General features: G+C 47.7%; 1 protein-coding gene across 3 annotated transcripts in view; it reads left to right on the top strand.

Annotated features, from left to right (window-relative positions):
• rab11fip4b (RAB11 family interacting protein 4 (class II) b) overlaps window positions 1-3,523 on the top strand; it is a 28,146-nt gene extending 24,623 nt beyond the window's left edge. For all 3 annotated transcript variants that reach the window (XM_066664972.1, XM_066664970.1, XM_066664971.1), the window contains 2 exons: window positions 194-337; window positions 1,212-3,523. In XM_066664972.1, the coding sequence (XP_066521069.1) occupies window positions 194-337; window positions 1,212-1,328 (261 nt within the window). In that variant the 3' untranslated portion in view covers window positions 1,329-3,523. The remainder of the gene's footprint in view (window positions 1-193; window positions 338-1,211) is intronic.
• The last annotated feature ends 12,889 nt before the right edge of the window (window positions 3,524-16,412 follow it).

Raw genomic sequence — 16,412 nt, forward strand, 5'->3', positions numbered from 1 at the left:
TGTAACTCGAAACACAAACCTAATGGAGTCGTTGGGTGGTTTTTGTCTAATAAACAGGCCAGTGTGTGGCAGCACAAGGGAGGCCAACTGTCTAAAAAAGGGCAGTCTTTAAGAAATAAAGCACAGACTGTGAATCTGATCTTGGTTAAATCTGTTGAATCTGAATCGTCTGCTTGTGTTTTCTGGTGCACAGGAGAATCAGAAGCTCCGAGAGCAGAACGAGGAGTTAAACGGACAGATCCTCAGTCTGAGTCTTCACGAAGCTAAGAACCTGTTTGCCACGCAAACTAAAGCACAGTCTCTCGCTGCAGAGATAGACAACGCTTCCCGAGACCAGGTACGAACCACAGGGGGGTACCGACTGTGGGGGTGTCTTCTTAAAGCAGGATTTCAACGATTTCAACGCTAAACACGTTTTCCACAGTGTGCTAGCATTCTGGTCGGTTTCCACTCTGGAAAAAAAGTTCCAGCGTTTGTACTTAGCCCTGGCTCTGCAAAAGGGAAACAAAGTGACCAAAATTCAAAACACCACTCCAGCCAATCAGAAACGGGCATTCTCGCTAATGCACAAGAGAGGTTAATGGGCAGAGCTTACACGCAAAACCAGCTACAATCATAAACATAAACAAGAGTTAAGGTGGAACTGACTCGAAATTTGACAGAAAGACGAACCTGATCCTCAGAGTGGTAGCAGTCAGTTACAGTAGAGTTGAGGTACAGTAGCCAGGTTGCTACCGGCGACGTACAGCAGATTTGGGCCGGCCAATCCGTCTTGGATATTCAGATTTTAAAAGTGGCTGCGCTAATATTTTTGGGGCTAGAGGGTGCTTCCTTTCGCAAACTCAGGTGTGACACTGCATGAGCGTGACCTTGGAGCTGAAGTAGCACTGAGGGGAGGGGGGTGTTTTGTTGTGAGAACGTCCCATCTCCAGAATCGTAGACTGCACCTTTAAACCCAGGGTCAGTGTTTGGGGAATTTCGCCGTCATGGCTGCTCTCGGTGATGAACGTGATCTCATGTTGAGGAAGTCCCTGACCTCACTTTTAGGGCTACGTTTATTTAACGAAGAGACAGACGAGTGTCAGTTCCATAGCAAACAATGGCAAGCCTCTGGTGTTTCTAATGATCTCTAAGAAATGTACTTTACTTTTACGATGAAACCTAAAACCTCTGCCGTGTCGTGTTTATATATTTATCTCCTATTTCCACAGTTGATGGAGGCCCTGAAGGAACAGGAGGAAATAAACCTGCGTCTCAGGCAGTACATGGATAAAATCATTTTATCGATCCTGGACCACAATCCGTCCATCCTGGAAATCAAAACCTAGCCTCCAGCTGCAGCGTTTTTGAGGTTACACTGGACCCACAGCTCCCCCTGCTGCCCTGGAGGAGGACGTTGAGGAGCTGGACTAAACTGAGCTCTTCCAAACAAATTGAATTCAAACTTAATGCTGTGAAATGGACTTCGTTCTTCCTTCTCTCGTGTATTTTGTGAGACTTCAGGACGCACTGGAATCCTTTGGGGCACTTTTCCAGGACCGACTTCATCTCTTCTGCACTGTTCAACTGTGTGAAACATCACTGGAAGGGCATTATGGGATTGTGTAATAACATGTTGGTGGCACGTATGCGTGGGTTAGAATCAAACCTGCGTTCTACTCCTCGATTAGGGCTCCGTTTATGAGGAGCTCGTCCGAGTGGTGGTCAGTTTTAGAGAAAAGTAAGTCGATCGGAGGGAATACATGAGCTGTGTGTTCTTTTTTTTAACGGCACGTGGAACGGAGGCCTTTTGAGGTGAGACAGAGAGAAAAGGAAAGTGTGGAGGGTTAAAGCCAGTTGAGAGAGGGTCTGTGAGGAGAGAGAAATGGCAGCGTCTGAATGTTAACCGTAATTTAAAAGCAACGTCTCAATTTTTCTTTTTTTAAAGAGATACTCCTGAATTTTTCTATAATCCACTTATATCTGTTGCTTTTGGCTGATCACCACAAACACTGTTTAATACACACTGCTCTGTACAAACACAGTTCAGTAACAAAGCACACACACTGTGGAGGTTAATGGGCAGAAGCTTCAGCAAATAGAGAAGTGTGGTTATTTATTGTAAAACGTTATTAAAACTATGATCTGTGGTCATCTGCTGATCTGTGCTCTGCAGGCCATCCTTAAAACGATGGAGTGTTCCTCTAATCTGTTACAAATGCTGTTTGAGCCGTGACATTCTGCTTCTCGAAATTCCGTATTTTATTTCAAGACTGTGCTGGAATTCCCTTTTTTTTTTACATATAATTTAAATAAACTATAGAAATTTGGTGAATACACACTGAGTAATAGACACTATTTAAAACAAGCCCCTTTAGGTGATTTAGATGTAGGAGTTAGCTGATATTGTACAAAAGATTTAGATTTGCACAAGTGTAATATTTAATTTTCAGACGACGACAGGCCGTTCACATCCACGAAGCTCTTAATGTTCTTTGCTTTGCACCATGAGCACGATGTAGTTATTTTTAGAGTTGTTTTTATAACATTTCCTTTAAGTATTTGTGCCTTTTCATTCACTGATAGCAAAGGTAGGACTACTGACTGTTCACTGCACAGTGGCTAGGCGTTAATCACACATTTCAGTGCAATCTCAGAGTGAACGCTGTAAATACTGTATATGATTAGCCACTTTTTCTATACTATGTGCCACTCTTCACTTTTACACTTGTCTTTTTGTACACTTATTATTTTTCTCTTTCTTTAATGGGGCTTTGTTTGTGTGTGTGATCTTGTGTAGTTTAAGCTAATCCACGGAGTCAAAGGCATTAGCTTAGTAGCAGAAGCCACTAGCCTGTATGCTAGCATGCAATATCAACCTGGAACTGCTTTATTTAAATTCAAATCTCAGTATTTTCACAAGTAAGACATTTCATTTTCATCTGTTCATGCGCACAGTCTGCTGTCAGTCAAGTTTCTAACTGAGAAAACTGAATTTGGTTTTCTAAATTCGTGTTTAGCTAGCTAACGTCTGAAAGATGTTTCCATTAACGTAATAATGTTATTAGCTTGAGAACATGTTGGATATAATAAGTATGTGAAATGCTGTAGAAATAACAAAAGCTTTAAAGTCTGAGACGGTAACAAATCAAGGCGGTTCCAGATTGCAAGAAAACGTAATGCTCAGTGACCAGGCTAATTGTGGCTAATGATGTTACTAATGTAGCTCAGTATCATAATTATCTGCTGAATCCTTTGACAATTATATTTTTGGTCATTTCAGCTTCGACATGGGACACCTTTCACAGATGTATGATTGTGTTGATGTAGTAATGGCAGTTCATACGCAGCGTCATTTTTAAATGCAGTGGATCTAAGATGTTGCTCTGGGACTTTAATTTATTAATGTAACTGGGAATATTGTTACATGATTTAATATTTTCATTTGTTAATGGTTTGGGATATGCTTCATAACTCTCTGGACAGCATGGTAGAGATGGGCAGTAACTGCACAAAATTGACTGGAAATTTTCAAATAAATTCTGAAGAGTTTCTCGTGTGGTTTTGTTTATAATGTGTATAAATTATTTTATAAACACCTAATGTGTTTTTTGAGATTCTGATACAGGCCCACGCTTATCACTGAGGCCCTGTCCACACAGATCCATCCTTATTTTAAAACTGCACTGTGTTAATCATTAATCTACAATATACATGCAGCTAGATTCCCACATATGAATATGTATAAATGCTTCTGTATTAGAAATCAATTAGTTTCAATCCCTGTTGATGTGTAGATGCAGTAATTTCATGACCTGCGTGGTGCACTACATTGGGAGTATGGAGTGAATTGAGATTAAACCACCGTGTTTCTCTCATGCGCGTTTTGATGACTCTCTAAAAGGTACTACGCCCCCTACTGGACTGGCGTGATAATGCACCCGTTTTCGGATTCATCTGGACGTGGATATTTATAAAATCGTAGAGAGGAACATTTCAGTGTCTTTTTTTTTTTAACGGATCCGTGTGGACGGGGACTAAACTAATCTTCAGTTTAATGAATTCTGTGCTTTCTGAAAGAGTTTAGTTGTCAGGGAGAAGACCTCAGCCTATCAGATGAAGGAGCTAATTAAGGGTTTAATTGGTCAACATCACCTCCTTCGGCCTAAACCTTCAGAAACTCTGAGTAAATGGTCGTCTCCTTAAATTTTTTATTTTATTTTATTTTTTTAAAGTTATGAACAGGTACAGCAGAGGATTTAATCAGATAAAAGACTGCATCCGCTGAAAGAAGGAACTGGAAAATATTAGGTATGAAGAACTCTGTATGATATAAATAATATTTTACATATTTAAAAAAAAAGGGAAATTCTGTTATGTATAAAAAAAGTTTAAAAATTCTAAAAGTATAAAAAAAATTATAAAATATTAAATTAATTGATACAATTATAATTTAATACATTCAAATTATATAATAAAAGTGCGCGAAATGAGGCCACCAAAGGAACATTTATATTTCAGGTTTATTGTATGTTATTTTATGATATTTACTCAGTGGTCTTTTTATTGGACAAACACACGTCGAACATCATTCTCTTTTTTTAAAATTAGAATCGGTATTAAAACCACTAAAATCTAACGAAACATAAACCCGCCAAAACAATGGTTTGCTAACGGCTCTCAATGGATCTGTTCCAAATGACAGTGAAATCCCTACGTAGGGCGCTATTTAGGTCATAAAATAACCACTTCTGTATTCCAGTATAACGTTATTGATCTGAAAATAAATGTATTTATATCGAGTCGTAGTCTACTGTAATAGCTCACGGTTTTGTCTCTTTTTTAAATTATTGAAGTGCACTAATTAGGGGGGCACCGAGTAATTTGGGACACGGCCCAGGATTGTGCCGTTCTCTGAATCGCCTGAATATTTTGGACATTAAATGAACCAGATTACGTCTCAAACATCGTTTTAAAGGCATTTTAAAATCTTCATTTTAAGTTCAGGTGTCGACAATCTTGTGTATTGTTCGAATTTTGGTGTTTTAAAGTCATTGTATTCTGTAATTCACTAATTCACCCATTTATCGAGAAAATCTAAAACCTATTCCTGAAATACCAAGGTTGTTTTCAGAAACTGCTCGTTTATTTACCTCTGGTGGCGTGTAGGTAGCGTCTAAGGAGATGGATGTCTGTTCAGTGTCTCATTGAAATATTTTTTTTTACTAAAATCATGGAATGAAATGGAAAATCTGGAGCAGCTGTAGCTTAGTCAGTATTCCCAATGGAAAGTGTTTTGTGTAGAGTTGTATAAATCACCCAGAACTGGGCTGTGGAACAGAGGAACTGTGTTCTCTGGAGAGACGTAGCTCCGTCATTAATTCTGGGGTTAGATGGAGTAGTGTTTGTGATTCAGAACTTCCACCAGCACCTGACCTCATTAATGCGAACAGTCCTTAGATCAGCGATGTTCAGAAATCTGCTGTAAAGCCTTCGCTGTGGAGCATCAACTTTGCCGCCCTTTTTGTTCCTGATAAAAACAACACAGGTGTATGGCCCTTATCAATGTGGAGCTCACACTTTACACGTCACAGTAACGTTGGCCTGTGCCCTGTGTTTTTCTCGCAGATTGACTGAAGGACAGAAAATAAAATGCCTCAAGCCCTCTCCAAATTTGTGCCGCACTCTGGACAAATCCTCCCCACGCCAGCGGCACAAAAGAAGAAACAAATCCACAGAAAGCGGAACAGGGTTAAATACCAAAGGAAGGCCTGTAAAGCCACGGTCGCTCCGACACCCGCAGGCCCCCGTGAGCTGGCTCCAGTGGACGAGGACTGGGAGAAGGAGATACAAGAGTTCTCAGACAGTCTGGAGAAGGAGAAGGAGATGAAGTGTCAGATGCTCTATGGTAACTACAGATAAGAACCCAGGAAACACACTGAACAGAAACACTAGGGCTGAATGACACTGGGGAAATCTGACGTAGTGAAACCTCCACAGCGCCTCTGTCAGGTCATTCAGGTTGGATCATCTCGTTAGTCCAGGACTTTTATTGTGTATTAAAAATGGCTCCTTACTTTGATGAACCACAAGTCCACGTTCTGGAATAATTCTTAAATTCCAGGCCAAGTTTAGCCCACATTTCTAATACTTCTCATCATAATAAAGAAAAATAAACCTAGTTCTATTCAGTTTTACTGGTTTTAACGCTAGAGAAAGTGTCTAGTTGCTTTGGTCGGCCATTTTTCTTGCATCAGGTTTTATTTCTTTGGGGAGGGGAAGCTAAATTATGTCTGCGTTTGGAAATCAGTGGGATTTTTCTGGACATTACTCACGTTAAACCGTCGAGAACTGTCCTGGCTGAATGTGTAAGGATTAGGGATGCGCTGATCTGATATTAGGGTCGAGTCCCGCTCCTGGTGACTGTCTGTGAGGAGTGTGGTGTGTTCTCCCTGTGTCTGCGTGGGTTTCCTCCAGGTGACTGTCTGTGAGGAGTGTGGTGTGTTCTCTCTGTGTCTGCGTGGGTTTCCTCCGGGTGACTGTCTGTGAGGAGTGTGGTGTGTTCTCCCTGTGTCTGCATGGGTTTCCTCCAGGTGACTGTCTGTGAGGAGTGTGGTGTGTTCTCTCTGTGTCTGCGTGGGTTTCCTCCGGGTGACTGTCTGTGAGGAGTGTGGTGTGTTCTCCCTGTGTCTGCGTGGGTTTCCTCCGGGTGACTGTCTGTGAGGAGTGTGGTGTGTTCTCCCTGTGTCTGCGTGGGTTTCCTCCGGGTGACTGTCTGTGAGGAGTGTGGTGTGTTCTCCCTGTGTCTGCGTGGGTTTCCTCCGGGTGACTGTCTGTGAGGAGTGTGGTGTGTTCTCTCTGTGTCTGTGTGGGTTTCCTCCAGGTGACTGTCTGTGAGGAGTGTGGTGTGTTCTCTCTGTGTCTGCGTGAGTTTCCTGCGGGTGACTGTCTGTGAGGAGTGTGGTGTGTTCTCTCTGTGTCTGCGTGGGTTTCCTCCGGGTGACTGTCTGTGAGGAGTGTGGTGTGTTCTCTCTGTGTCTGTGTGGGTTTCCTCCAGGTGCTCCAGTTTCCTCCCACAGTCCAAAAACACACGTTGGTAGGTGGATTGGCGACTCAAAAGTGTCGGTAGGTGTGAGTGAATGTGTGAGTGTGTCTGTGCTGCCCTGTGAAGGACTGGCGCCCCCTCCAGGGTGTATTCCCACCTTGCGCCCAATGATTCCAGGTAGACTCTGGACCCACCGCGACCCTGAACTGGATAAGGGTTACAGATAATGAATGAATGAATGAATGAATGAATGGATGTTTAAGTGAAGCCTTAATCTCTCTCAGAAGGTGAGGTGTAAGGTTTATTAATTCAGCAGTGGTATTGGATCGTTACGGGACCAGTACACAAGTTCATTATCGGTATCAGAACTGAAAAAGTCAGATCGGTGCATCCCTAGTAAAGATGAGTCTCGTAATGAAAATGAGAAGCATGAGAAACTGTGAAGTGTCTGTGAGAGTGGCGCTCGGCCAGCTCCTTTATTGTCTGTGATCCAAGTTCCCCACAGTCTCCTCCTGTTTTCCTGTAGATCCCAAGGATGAGCTGAAGGTTGCAGCGAATGAAATGACTCTGTACAACGTTCCCAGGGCCCCGAGCCCAACGCAGGAGCACTACACGCCCTCCTCACATCACGTTCCCCCAGTCAAATGGGTCCGATACATCTACTCCAGCGCGGAGGGCCAGTTCACGGACGCAGACGAGTGAAGCTCACGCTCACGCCCTTCATTTCAGTTCAGCTCTGTTTGTTTCACCAAAATCAAACGATGGAGATTATGTTCGGAACATTTAAGATCGGAGATGGAAGCTATTTTAAGTTTTTAATTTATTTTTAATTATTTTACGTAAAAACACAGGCTTCCTCCGGATCGAAGCATTAATTTTCATGGGTTTAGTCGTTGAACTTTCTTCCATTTCTTCAAAACGTTTAAGTTCATCTGGTTCAGTTTGATGAGGTGCCACCTTCTGTTCAAGTTCAGAAAAGGAACCCGTACATTTTAAAGTGCCCAGATGCACAGAAAATAAAGGAAATGCAAGGTATTTTGTGTTCTTTATTATTTTTATTGTAATGCATTATAACAGTTCACATGACGTCATTGTTTTAAAAATACAGCGTCAGTGCTTTCTCATTGTTGAAGAACAGCAGCGCTGTACTTGCCTCCTACAGCCTCCAGATGGCAGCACTGACCAGGTCGTTTGTTCAGGGCATTGGTGAAAGACATGATTTATGAGTGGAGCCATGCGCTGCATTTTTATACAGTGACTTCACTCTGCTCTAAAGCACCCAGGGAACAGACACACTTCCCAAAAATATGTTGAGTGCTAACGGGGCGTAGTCCTGAGGGTGGGGTCTCAGACCGTGACCTTCGACTCGCCCCCTGACCTCCCGCTTTGGTGTTGCTTAATGTTAAGCTTAGTTCGTAATTTAAACCATAATCAGGGCTGAATACATTATATTGTTGTTGTTGTTGTTGCTGTGTCTAAGACGCTGCTATAATACTGTCTCTTTTGGGTGAAGCTGTCCACAGGTGTGAGAGAGTGACTGGGTGAAGCTGTCCACAGGTGTGAGAGAGTGACAGGGTGAAGCTGTCCACAGGTGTGAGAGAGAGTGACGGGGTGAAGCTGTCCACAGGTGTGAGAGAGAGTGACGGGGTGAAGCTGTCCACAGGTGTGAGAGAGTGACGGGGTGAAGCTGTCCACAGGTGTGAGAGAGAGTGACGGGGTGAAGCTGTCCACAGGTGTGAGAGAGAGTGACGGGGTGAAGCTGTCCACAGGTGTGAGAGAGTGACTGGGTGAAGTTGTCCACAGGTGTGAGAGAGTGACTGGGTGAAACTGTCCACAGGTGTGAGAGAGTGACTGGGTGAAACTGTCCACAGGTGTGTGAGAGAGTGACGGGGTGAAGCTGTCCACAGGTGTGTGAGAGAGTGACTGGGTGAAGCTGTCCACAGGTGTGAGAGAGAGTGACGGGGTGAAGCTGTCCACAGGTGTGAGAGAGAGTGACGGGGTGAAGCTGTCCACAGGTGTGAGAGAGTGACTGGGTGAAGTTGTCCACAGGTGTGAGAGAGTGACTGGGTGAAACTGTCCACAGGTGTGAGAGAGTGACGGGGTGAAGCTGTCCACAGGTGTGAGAGAGAGTGACTGGGTGAAGCTGTCCACAGGTGTGTGAGAGAGTGACTGGGTGAAACTGTCCACAGGTGTGAGAGAGTGACTGGGTGAAACTGTCCACAGGTGTGTGAGAGAGAGTGACAGGGTGAATCTGTCCGCAGGTGTGAGAGAGAGTGACTGGGTGAATCTGTCCACAGGTGTGAGAGAGAGAGTGACTGGGTGAATCTGTCCACAGGTGTGAGAGAGAGTGACTGGGTGAGACTGTCCACAGGTGTGAGAGAGAGAGTGACTGGGTGAATCTGTCCACAGGTGTGAGAGAGTGACTGGGTAAAACTGTCCACAGGTGTGTGAGAGTGACTGGGTGAAGTTGTCCACAGGTGTGAGAGAGAGTGACTGGGTGAAACTGTCCATAGGTGTGAGAGAGAGTGACAGGGTGAATCTGTCCGCAGGTGTGTGAGAGAGTGACTGGGTGAAACTGTCCACAGGTGTGTGAGAGAGAGTGACAGGGTGAATCTGTCTGCAGGTGTGAGAGAGAGTGACTGGGTGAGACTGTCCACAGGTGTGAGAGAGAGTGACTGGGTGAGACTGTCCACAGGTGTGAGAGAGAGAGTGACAGGGTGAATCTGTCCACAGGTGTGAGAGAGAGTGACAGGGTGAATCTGTCCGCAGGTGTGTGAGAGAGTGACTGGGTGAAACTGTACACAGGTGTGTGAGAGAGTGACTGGGTGAAACTGTCCACGGGTGTGTGAGAGAGAGTGACTGGGTGAATCTGTCCGCAGGTGTGAGAGAGAGTGACTGGGTGAGACTGTCCACAGGTGTGAGAGAGAGAGTGACTGGGTGAATCTGTCCACAGGTGTGAGAGAGAGTGACTGGGTGAAACTGTCCACAGGTGTGTGACAGAGAGTGACAGGGTGAATCTCCACAGGAGTGAGAGAGAGTGACGGTGAAGTTGTCCACAGGTGTGTGAGAGAGTGACTGGGTGAAACTGTCCACAGGTGTGTGAGAGAGTGACTGGGTGAAGCTGTCCACAGGTGTGAGAGAGAGAGTGACTGGGTGAAACTGTCCACAGGTGTGAGAGAGAGTGACAGGGTGAATCTATCCGCAGGTGTGAGAGAGAGTGACTGGGTGAATCTGTCCACAGGTGTGAGAGAGAGTGACAGGGTGAATCTGTCCACAGGTGTGAGAGAGAGTGACTGGGTGAAACTGTCCACAGGTGTGAGAGAGAGTGACTGGGTGAAACTGTCCACAGGTGTGTGAGAGAGAGTGACAGGGTGAATCTCCACAGGAGTGAGAGAGAGTGACTGGGTGAAACTGTCCACAGGTGTGTGAGAGAGAGTGACAGGGTGAATCTCCACAGGAGTGAGAGAGAGTGACAGGGTGAAGTTGTCCACAGGTGTGTGAGAGAGTGACTGGGTGAAACTGTCCACAGGTGTGTGAGAGAGTGACTGGGTGAAGCTGTCCACAGGTGTGAGAGAGAGAGTGACAGGGTGAATCTCCACAGGAGTGAGAGAGAGTGACAGGGTGAAGTTGTCCACAGGTGTGTGAGAGAGTGACTGGGTGAAGCTGTCCACAGGTGTGTGAGAGAGTGACTGGGTGAAGCTGTCCACAGGTGTGAGAGAGAGTGACAGGGTGAATCTCCACAGAAGTGAGAGAGAGTGACAGGGTGAATCTCCACAGGTGTGAGAGAGAGTGACTGGGTGAATCTCCACAGGAGTGAGAGAGAGTGACAGGGTGAAGTTGTCCACAGGTGTGTGAGAGAGTGACTGGGTGAAACTGTCCACAGGTGTGTGAGAGAGTGACTGGGTGAAGCTGTCCACAGGTGTGAGAGAGAGAGTGACTGGGTGAAACTGTCCACAGGTGTGAGAGAGAGTGACTGGGTGAGACTGTCCACAGGTGTGAGAGAGAGTGACAGGGTGAATCTCCACAGGTGTGAGAGAGAGTGACAGGGTGAAACTCCACAGGTGTGAGAGAGAGTGACTGGGTGAATCTCCACAGGTGTGAGAGAGTGACTGGGTGAGACTGTCCACAGGTGTGAGAGAGTGACTGGGTGAGACTGTCCACAGGTGTGAGAGAGAGAGTGACTGGGTGAATCTGTCCACAGGTGTGAGAGAGAGTGACTGGGTGAAACTGTCCACAGGTGTGTGAGAGAGAGTGACAGGGTGAATCTCCACAGGAGTGAGAGAGAGTGACAGGGTGAAGTTGTCCACAGGTGTGTGAGAGACTGACTGGGTGAAACTGTCCACAGGTGTGTGAGAGAGTGACTGGGTGAAGCTGTCCACAGGTGTGAGAGAGAGAGTGACTGGGTGAAGCTGTCCACAGGTGTGAGAGAGAGAGTGACTGGGTGAAACTGTCCACAGGTGTGAGAGAGAGTGACAGGGTGAATCTATCCGCAGGTGTGAGAGAGAGTGACTGGGTGAGACCTTCCACAGGTATGAGAGAGAGTGACAGGGTGAATCTGTCCACAGGTGTGTGAGAGAGAGTGACTGAGTGAATCTGTCCACAGGTGTGAGAGAGAGTGACTGGGTGAAACTGTCCACAGGTGTGTGAGAGAGAGTGACAGGGTGAATCTCCACAGGAGTGAGAGAGAGTGACTGGGTGAAACTGTCCACAGGTGTGTGAGAGAGAGTGACAGGGTGAATCTCCACAGGAGTGAGAGAGAGTGACAGGGTGAAGTTGTCCACAGGTGTGTGAGAGAGTGACTGGGTGAAACTGTCCACAGGTGTGAGAGAGAGTGACTGGGTGAAACTGTCCACAGGTGTGTGAGAGAGAGTGACAGAGTGAATCTCCACAGGAGTGAGAGAGAGTGACTGGGTGAAACTGTCCACAGGTGTGTGAGAGAGAGTGACAGGGTGAATCTCCACAGGAGTGAGAGAGAGTGACTGGGTGAAGTTGTCCACAGGTGTGTGAGAGAGTGACTGGGTGAAGCTGTCCACAGGTGTGTGAGAGAGTGACTGGGTGAAGCTGTCCACAGGTGTGAGAGAGAGTGACAGGGTGAATCTCCACAGGAGTGAGAGAGAGTGACAGGGTGAATCTCCACAGGTGTGAGAGAGAGTGACTGGGTGAATCTCCACAGGAGTGAGAGAGAGTGACGGGGTGAAGTTGTCCACAGGTGTGTGAGAGAGTGACTGGGTGAAACTGTCCACAGGTGTGTGAGAGAGTGACTGGGTGAAGCTGTCCACAGGTGTGAGAGAGAGAGTGACTGGGTGAATCTCCACAGGTGTGAGAGAGAGTGACTGGGTGAATCTCCACAGGTGTGAGAGAGTGACTGGGTGAGACTGTCCACAGGTGTGAGAGAGTGACTGGGTGAGACTGTCCACAGGTGTGAGAGAGAGAGTGACTGGGTGAATCTGTCCACAGGTGTGAGAGAGAGTGACTGGGTGAAACTGTCCACAGGTGTGTGAGAGAGAGTGACAGGGTGAATCTCCACAGGAGTGAGAGAGAGTGACAGGGTGAAGTTGTCCACAGGTGTGTGAGAGAGTGACTGGGTGAAACTGTCCACAGGTGTGTGAGAGAGTGACTGGGTGAAGCTGTCCACAGGTGTGAGAGAGAGAGTGACTGGGTGAAGCTGTCAACAGGTGTGAGAGAGAGAGTGACTGGGTGAAACTGTCCACAGGTGTGAGAGAGAGTGACAGGGTGAATCTGTCCACAGGTGTGAGAGAGAGTGACTGGGTGAAACTGTCCACAGGTGTGAGAGAGAGTGACTGGGTGAAACTGTCCACAGGTGTGTGAGAGAGAGTGACAGGGTGAATCTCCACAGGAGTGAGAGAGAGTGACTGGGTGAAACTGTCCACAGGTGTGTGAGAGAGAGTGACAGGGTGAATCTCCACAGGAGTGAGAGAGAGTGACAGGGTGAAGTTGTCCACAGGTGTGTGAGAGAGTGACTGGGTGAAACTGTCCACAGGTGTGTGAGAGAGTGACTGGGTGAAGCTGTCCACAGGTGTGAGAGAGAGAGTGACAGGGTGAATCTCCACAGGAGTGAGAGAGAGTGACAGGGTGAAGTTGTCCACAGGTGTGTGAGAGAGTGACTGGGTGAAGCTGTCCACAGGTGTGTGAGAGAGTGACTGGGTGAAGCTGTCCACAGGTGTGAGAGAGAGTGACAGGGTGAATCTCCACAGAAGTGAGAGAGAGTGACAGGGTGAATCTCCACAGGTGTGAGAGAGAGTGACTGGGTGAATCTCCACAGGAGTGAGAGAGAGTGACAGGGTGAAGTTGTCCACAGGTGTGTGAGAGAGTGACTGGGTGAAACTGTCCACAGGTGTGAGAGAGAGTGACTGGGTGAGACTGTCCACAGGTGTGTGAGAGAGAGTGACAGGGTGAATCTCCACAGGAGTGAGAGAGAGTGACTGGGTGAAACTGTCCACAGGTGTGTGAGAGAGAGTGACAGGGTGAAGTTGTCCACAGGTGTGTGAGAGAGTGACTGGGTGAAACTGTCCACAGGTGTGTGAGAGAGTGACTGGGTGAAGCTGTCCACAGGTGTGAGAGAGAGAGTGACTGGGTGAAGCTGTCAACAGGTGTGAGAGAGAGAGTGACTGGGTGAAACTGTCCACAGGTGTGAGAGAGAGTGACAGGGTGAATCTGTCCACAGGTGTGAGAGAGAGTGACTGGGTGAAACTGTCCACAGGTGTGAGAGAGAGTGACTGGGTGAAACTGTCCACAGGTGTGTGAGAGAGAGTGACAGGGTGAATCTCCACAGGAGTGAGAGAGAGTGACTGGGTGAAACTGTCCACAGGTGTGTGAGAGAGAGTGACAGGGTGAATCTCCACAGGAGTGAGAGAGAGTGACAGGGTGAAGTTGTCCACAGGTGTGTGAGAGAGTGACTGGGTGAAACTGTCCACAGGTGTGTGAGAGAGTGACTGGGTGAAGCTGTCCACAGGTGTGAGAGAGAGAGTGACAGGGTGAATCTCCACAGGAGTGAGAGAGAGTGACAGGGTGAAGTTGTCCACAGGTGTGTGAGAGAGTGACTGGGTGAAGCTGTCCACAGGTGTGTGAGAGAGTGACTGGGTGAAGCTGTCCACAGGTGTGAGAGAGAGTGACAGGGTGAATCTCCACAGAAGTGAGAGAGAGTGACAGGGTGAATCTCCACAGGTGTGAGAGAGAGTGACTGGGTGAATCTCCACAGGAGTGAGAGAGAGTGACAGGGTGAAGTTGTCCACAGGTGTGTGAGAGAGTGACTGGGTGAAACTGTCCACAGGTGTGTGAGAGAGTGACTGGGTGAAGCTGTCCACAGGTGTGAGAGAGAGAGTGACTGGGTGAAACTGTCCACAGGTGTGAGAGAGAGTGACTGGGTGAGACTGTCCACAGGTGTGAGAGAGAGTGACAGGGTGAATCTCCACAGGTGTGAGAGAGAGTGACAGGGTGAAACTCCACAGGTGTGAGAGAGAGTGACTGGGTGAATCTCCACAGGTGTGAGAGAGTGACTGGGTGAGACTGTCCACAGGTGTGAGAGAGTGACTGGGTGAGACTGTCCACAGGTGTGAGAGAGAGAGTGACTGGGTGAATCTGTCCACAGGTGTGAGAGAGAGTGACTGGGTGAAACTGTCCACAGGTGTGTGAGAGAGAGTGACAGGGTGAATCTCCACAGGAGTGAGAGAGAGTGACAGGGTGAAGTTGTCCACAGGTGTGTGAGAGAGTGACTGGGTGAAACTGTCCACAGGTGTGTGAGAGAGTGACTGGGTGAAACTGTCCACAGGTGTGTGAGAGAGAGTGACAGGGTGAATCTCCACAGGAGTGAGAGAGAGTGACAGGGTGAAGTTGTCCACAGGTGTGTGAGAGAGTGACTGGGTGAAACTGTCCACAGGTGTGAGAGAGAGTGACTGGGTGAAACTGTCCACAGGTGTGTGAGAGAGAGTGACAGGGTGAATCTCCACAGGAGTGAGAGAGAGTGACTGGGTGAAACTGTCCACAGGTGTGTGAGAGAGAGTGACAGGGTGAATCTCCACAGGAGTGAGAGAGAGTGACTGGGTGAAGTTGTCCACAGGTGTGTGAGAGAGTGACTGGGTGAAGCTGTCCACAGGTGTGTGAGAGAGTGACTGGGTGAAGCTGTCCACAGGTGTGAGAGAGAGTGACAGGGTGAATCTCCACAGGAGTGAGAGAGAGTGACAGGGTGAATCTCCACAGGTGTGAGAGAGAGTGACTGGGTGAATCTCCACAGGAGTGAGAGAGAGTGACGGGGTGAAGTTGTCCACAGGTGTGTGAGAGAGTGACTGGGTGAAACTGTCCACAGGTGTGTGAGAGAGTGACTGGGTGAAGCTGTCCACAGGTGTGAGAGAGAGAGTGACTGGGTGAATCTCCACAGGTGTGAGAGAGAGTGACTGGGTGAATCTCCACAGGTGTGAGAGAGTGACTGGGTGAGACTGTCCACAGGTGTGAGAGAGTGACTGGGTGAGACTGTCCACAGGTGTGAGAGAGAGAGTGACTGGGTGAATCTGTCCACAGGTGTGAGAGAGAGTGACTGGGTGAAACTGTCCACAGGTGTGTGAGAGAGAGTGACAGGGTGAATCTCCACAGGAGTGAGAGAGAGTGACAGGGTGAAGTTGTCCACAGGTGTGTGAGAGAGTGACTGGGTGAAACTGTCCACAGGTGTGTGAGAGAGTGACTGGGTGAAGCTGTCCACAGGTGTGAGAGAGAGAGTGACTGGGTGAAGCTGTCAACAGGTGTGAGAGAGAGAGTGACTGGGTGAAACTGTCCACAGGTGTGAGAGAGAGTGACAGGGTGAATCTGTCCACAGGTGTGAGAGAGAGTGACTGGGTGAAACTGTCCACAGGTGTGAGAGAGAGTGACTGGGTGAAACTGTCCACAGGTGTGTGAGAGAGAGTGACAGGGTGAATCTCCACAGGAGTGAGAGAGAGTGACTGGGTGAAACTGTCCACAGGTGTGTGAGAGAGTGACTGGGTGAAGCTGTCCACAGGTGTGAGAGAGAGAGTGACTGGGTGAAACTGTCCACAGGTGTGAGAGAGAGTGACAGGGTGAATCTATCCGCAGGTGTGAGAGAGAGTGACTGGGTGAATCTGTCCACAGGTGTGAGAGAGAGTGACAGGGTGAATCTGTCCACAGGTGTGAGAGAGAGTGACTGGGTGAAACTGTCCACAGGTGTGAGAGAGAGTGACTGGGTGAAACTGTCCACAGGTGTGTGAGAGAGAGTGACAGGGTGAATCTCCACAGGAGTGAGAGAGAGTGACTGGGTGAAACTGTCCACAGGTGTGTGAGAGAGAGTGACAGGGTGAATCTCCACAGGAGTGAGAGAGAGTGACAGGGTGAAGTTGTCCACAGGTGTGTGAGAGAGTGACTG

The sequence above is a fragment of the Hoplias malabaricus genome, chromosome 3, assembly GCF_029633855.1.
Source record: "Hoplias malabaricus isolate fHopMal1 chromosome 3, fHopMal1.hap1, whole genome shotgun sequence".
NCBI classification, from domain to species: Eukaryota; Metazoa; Chordata; class Actinopteri; order Characiformes; family Erythrinidae; genus Hoplias; species Hoplias malabaricus.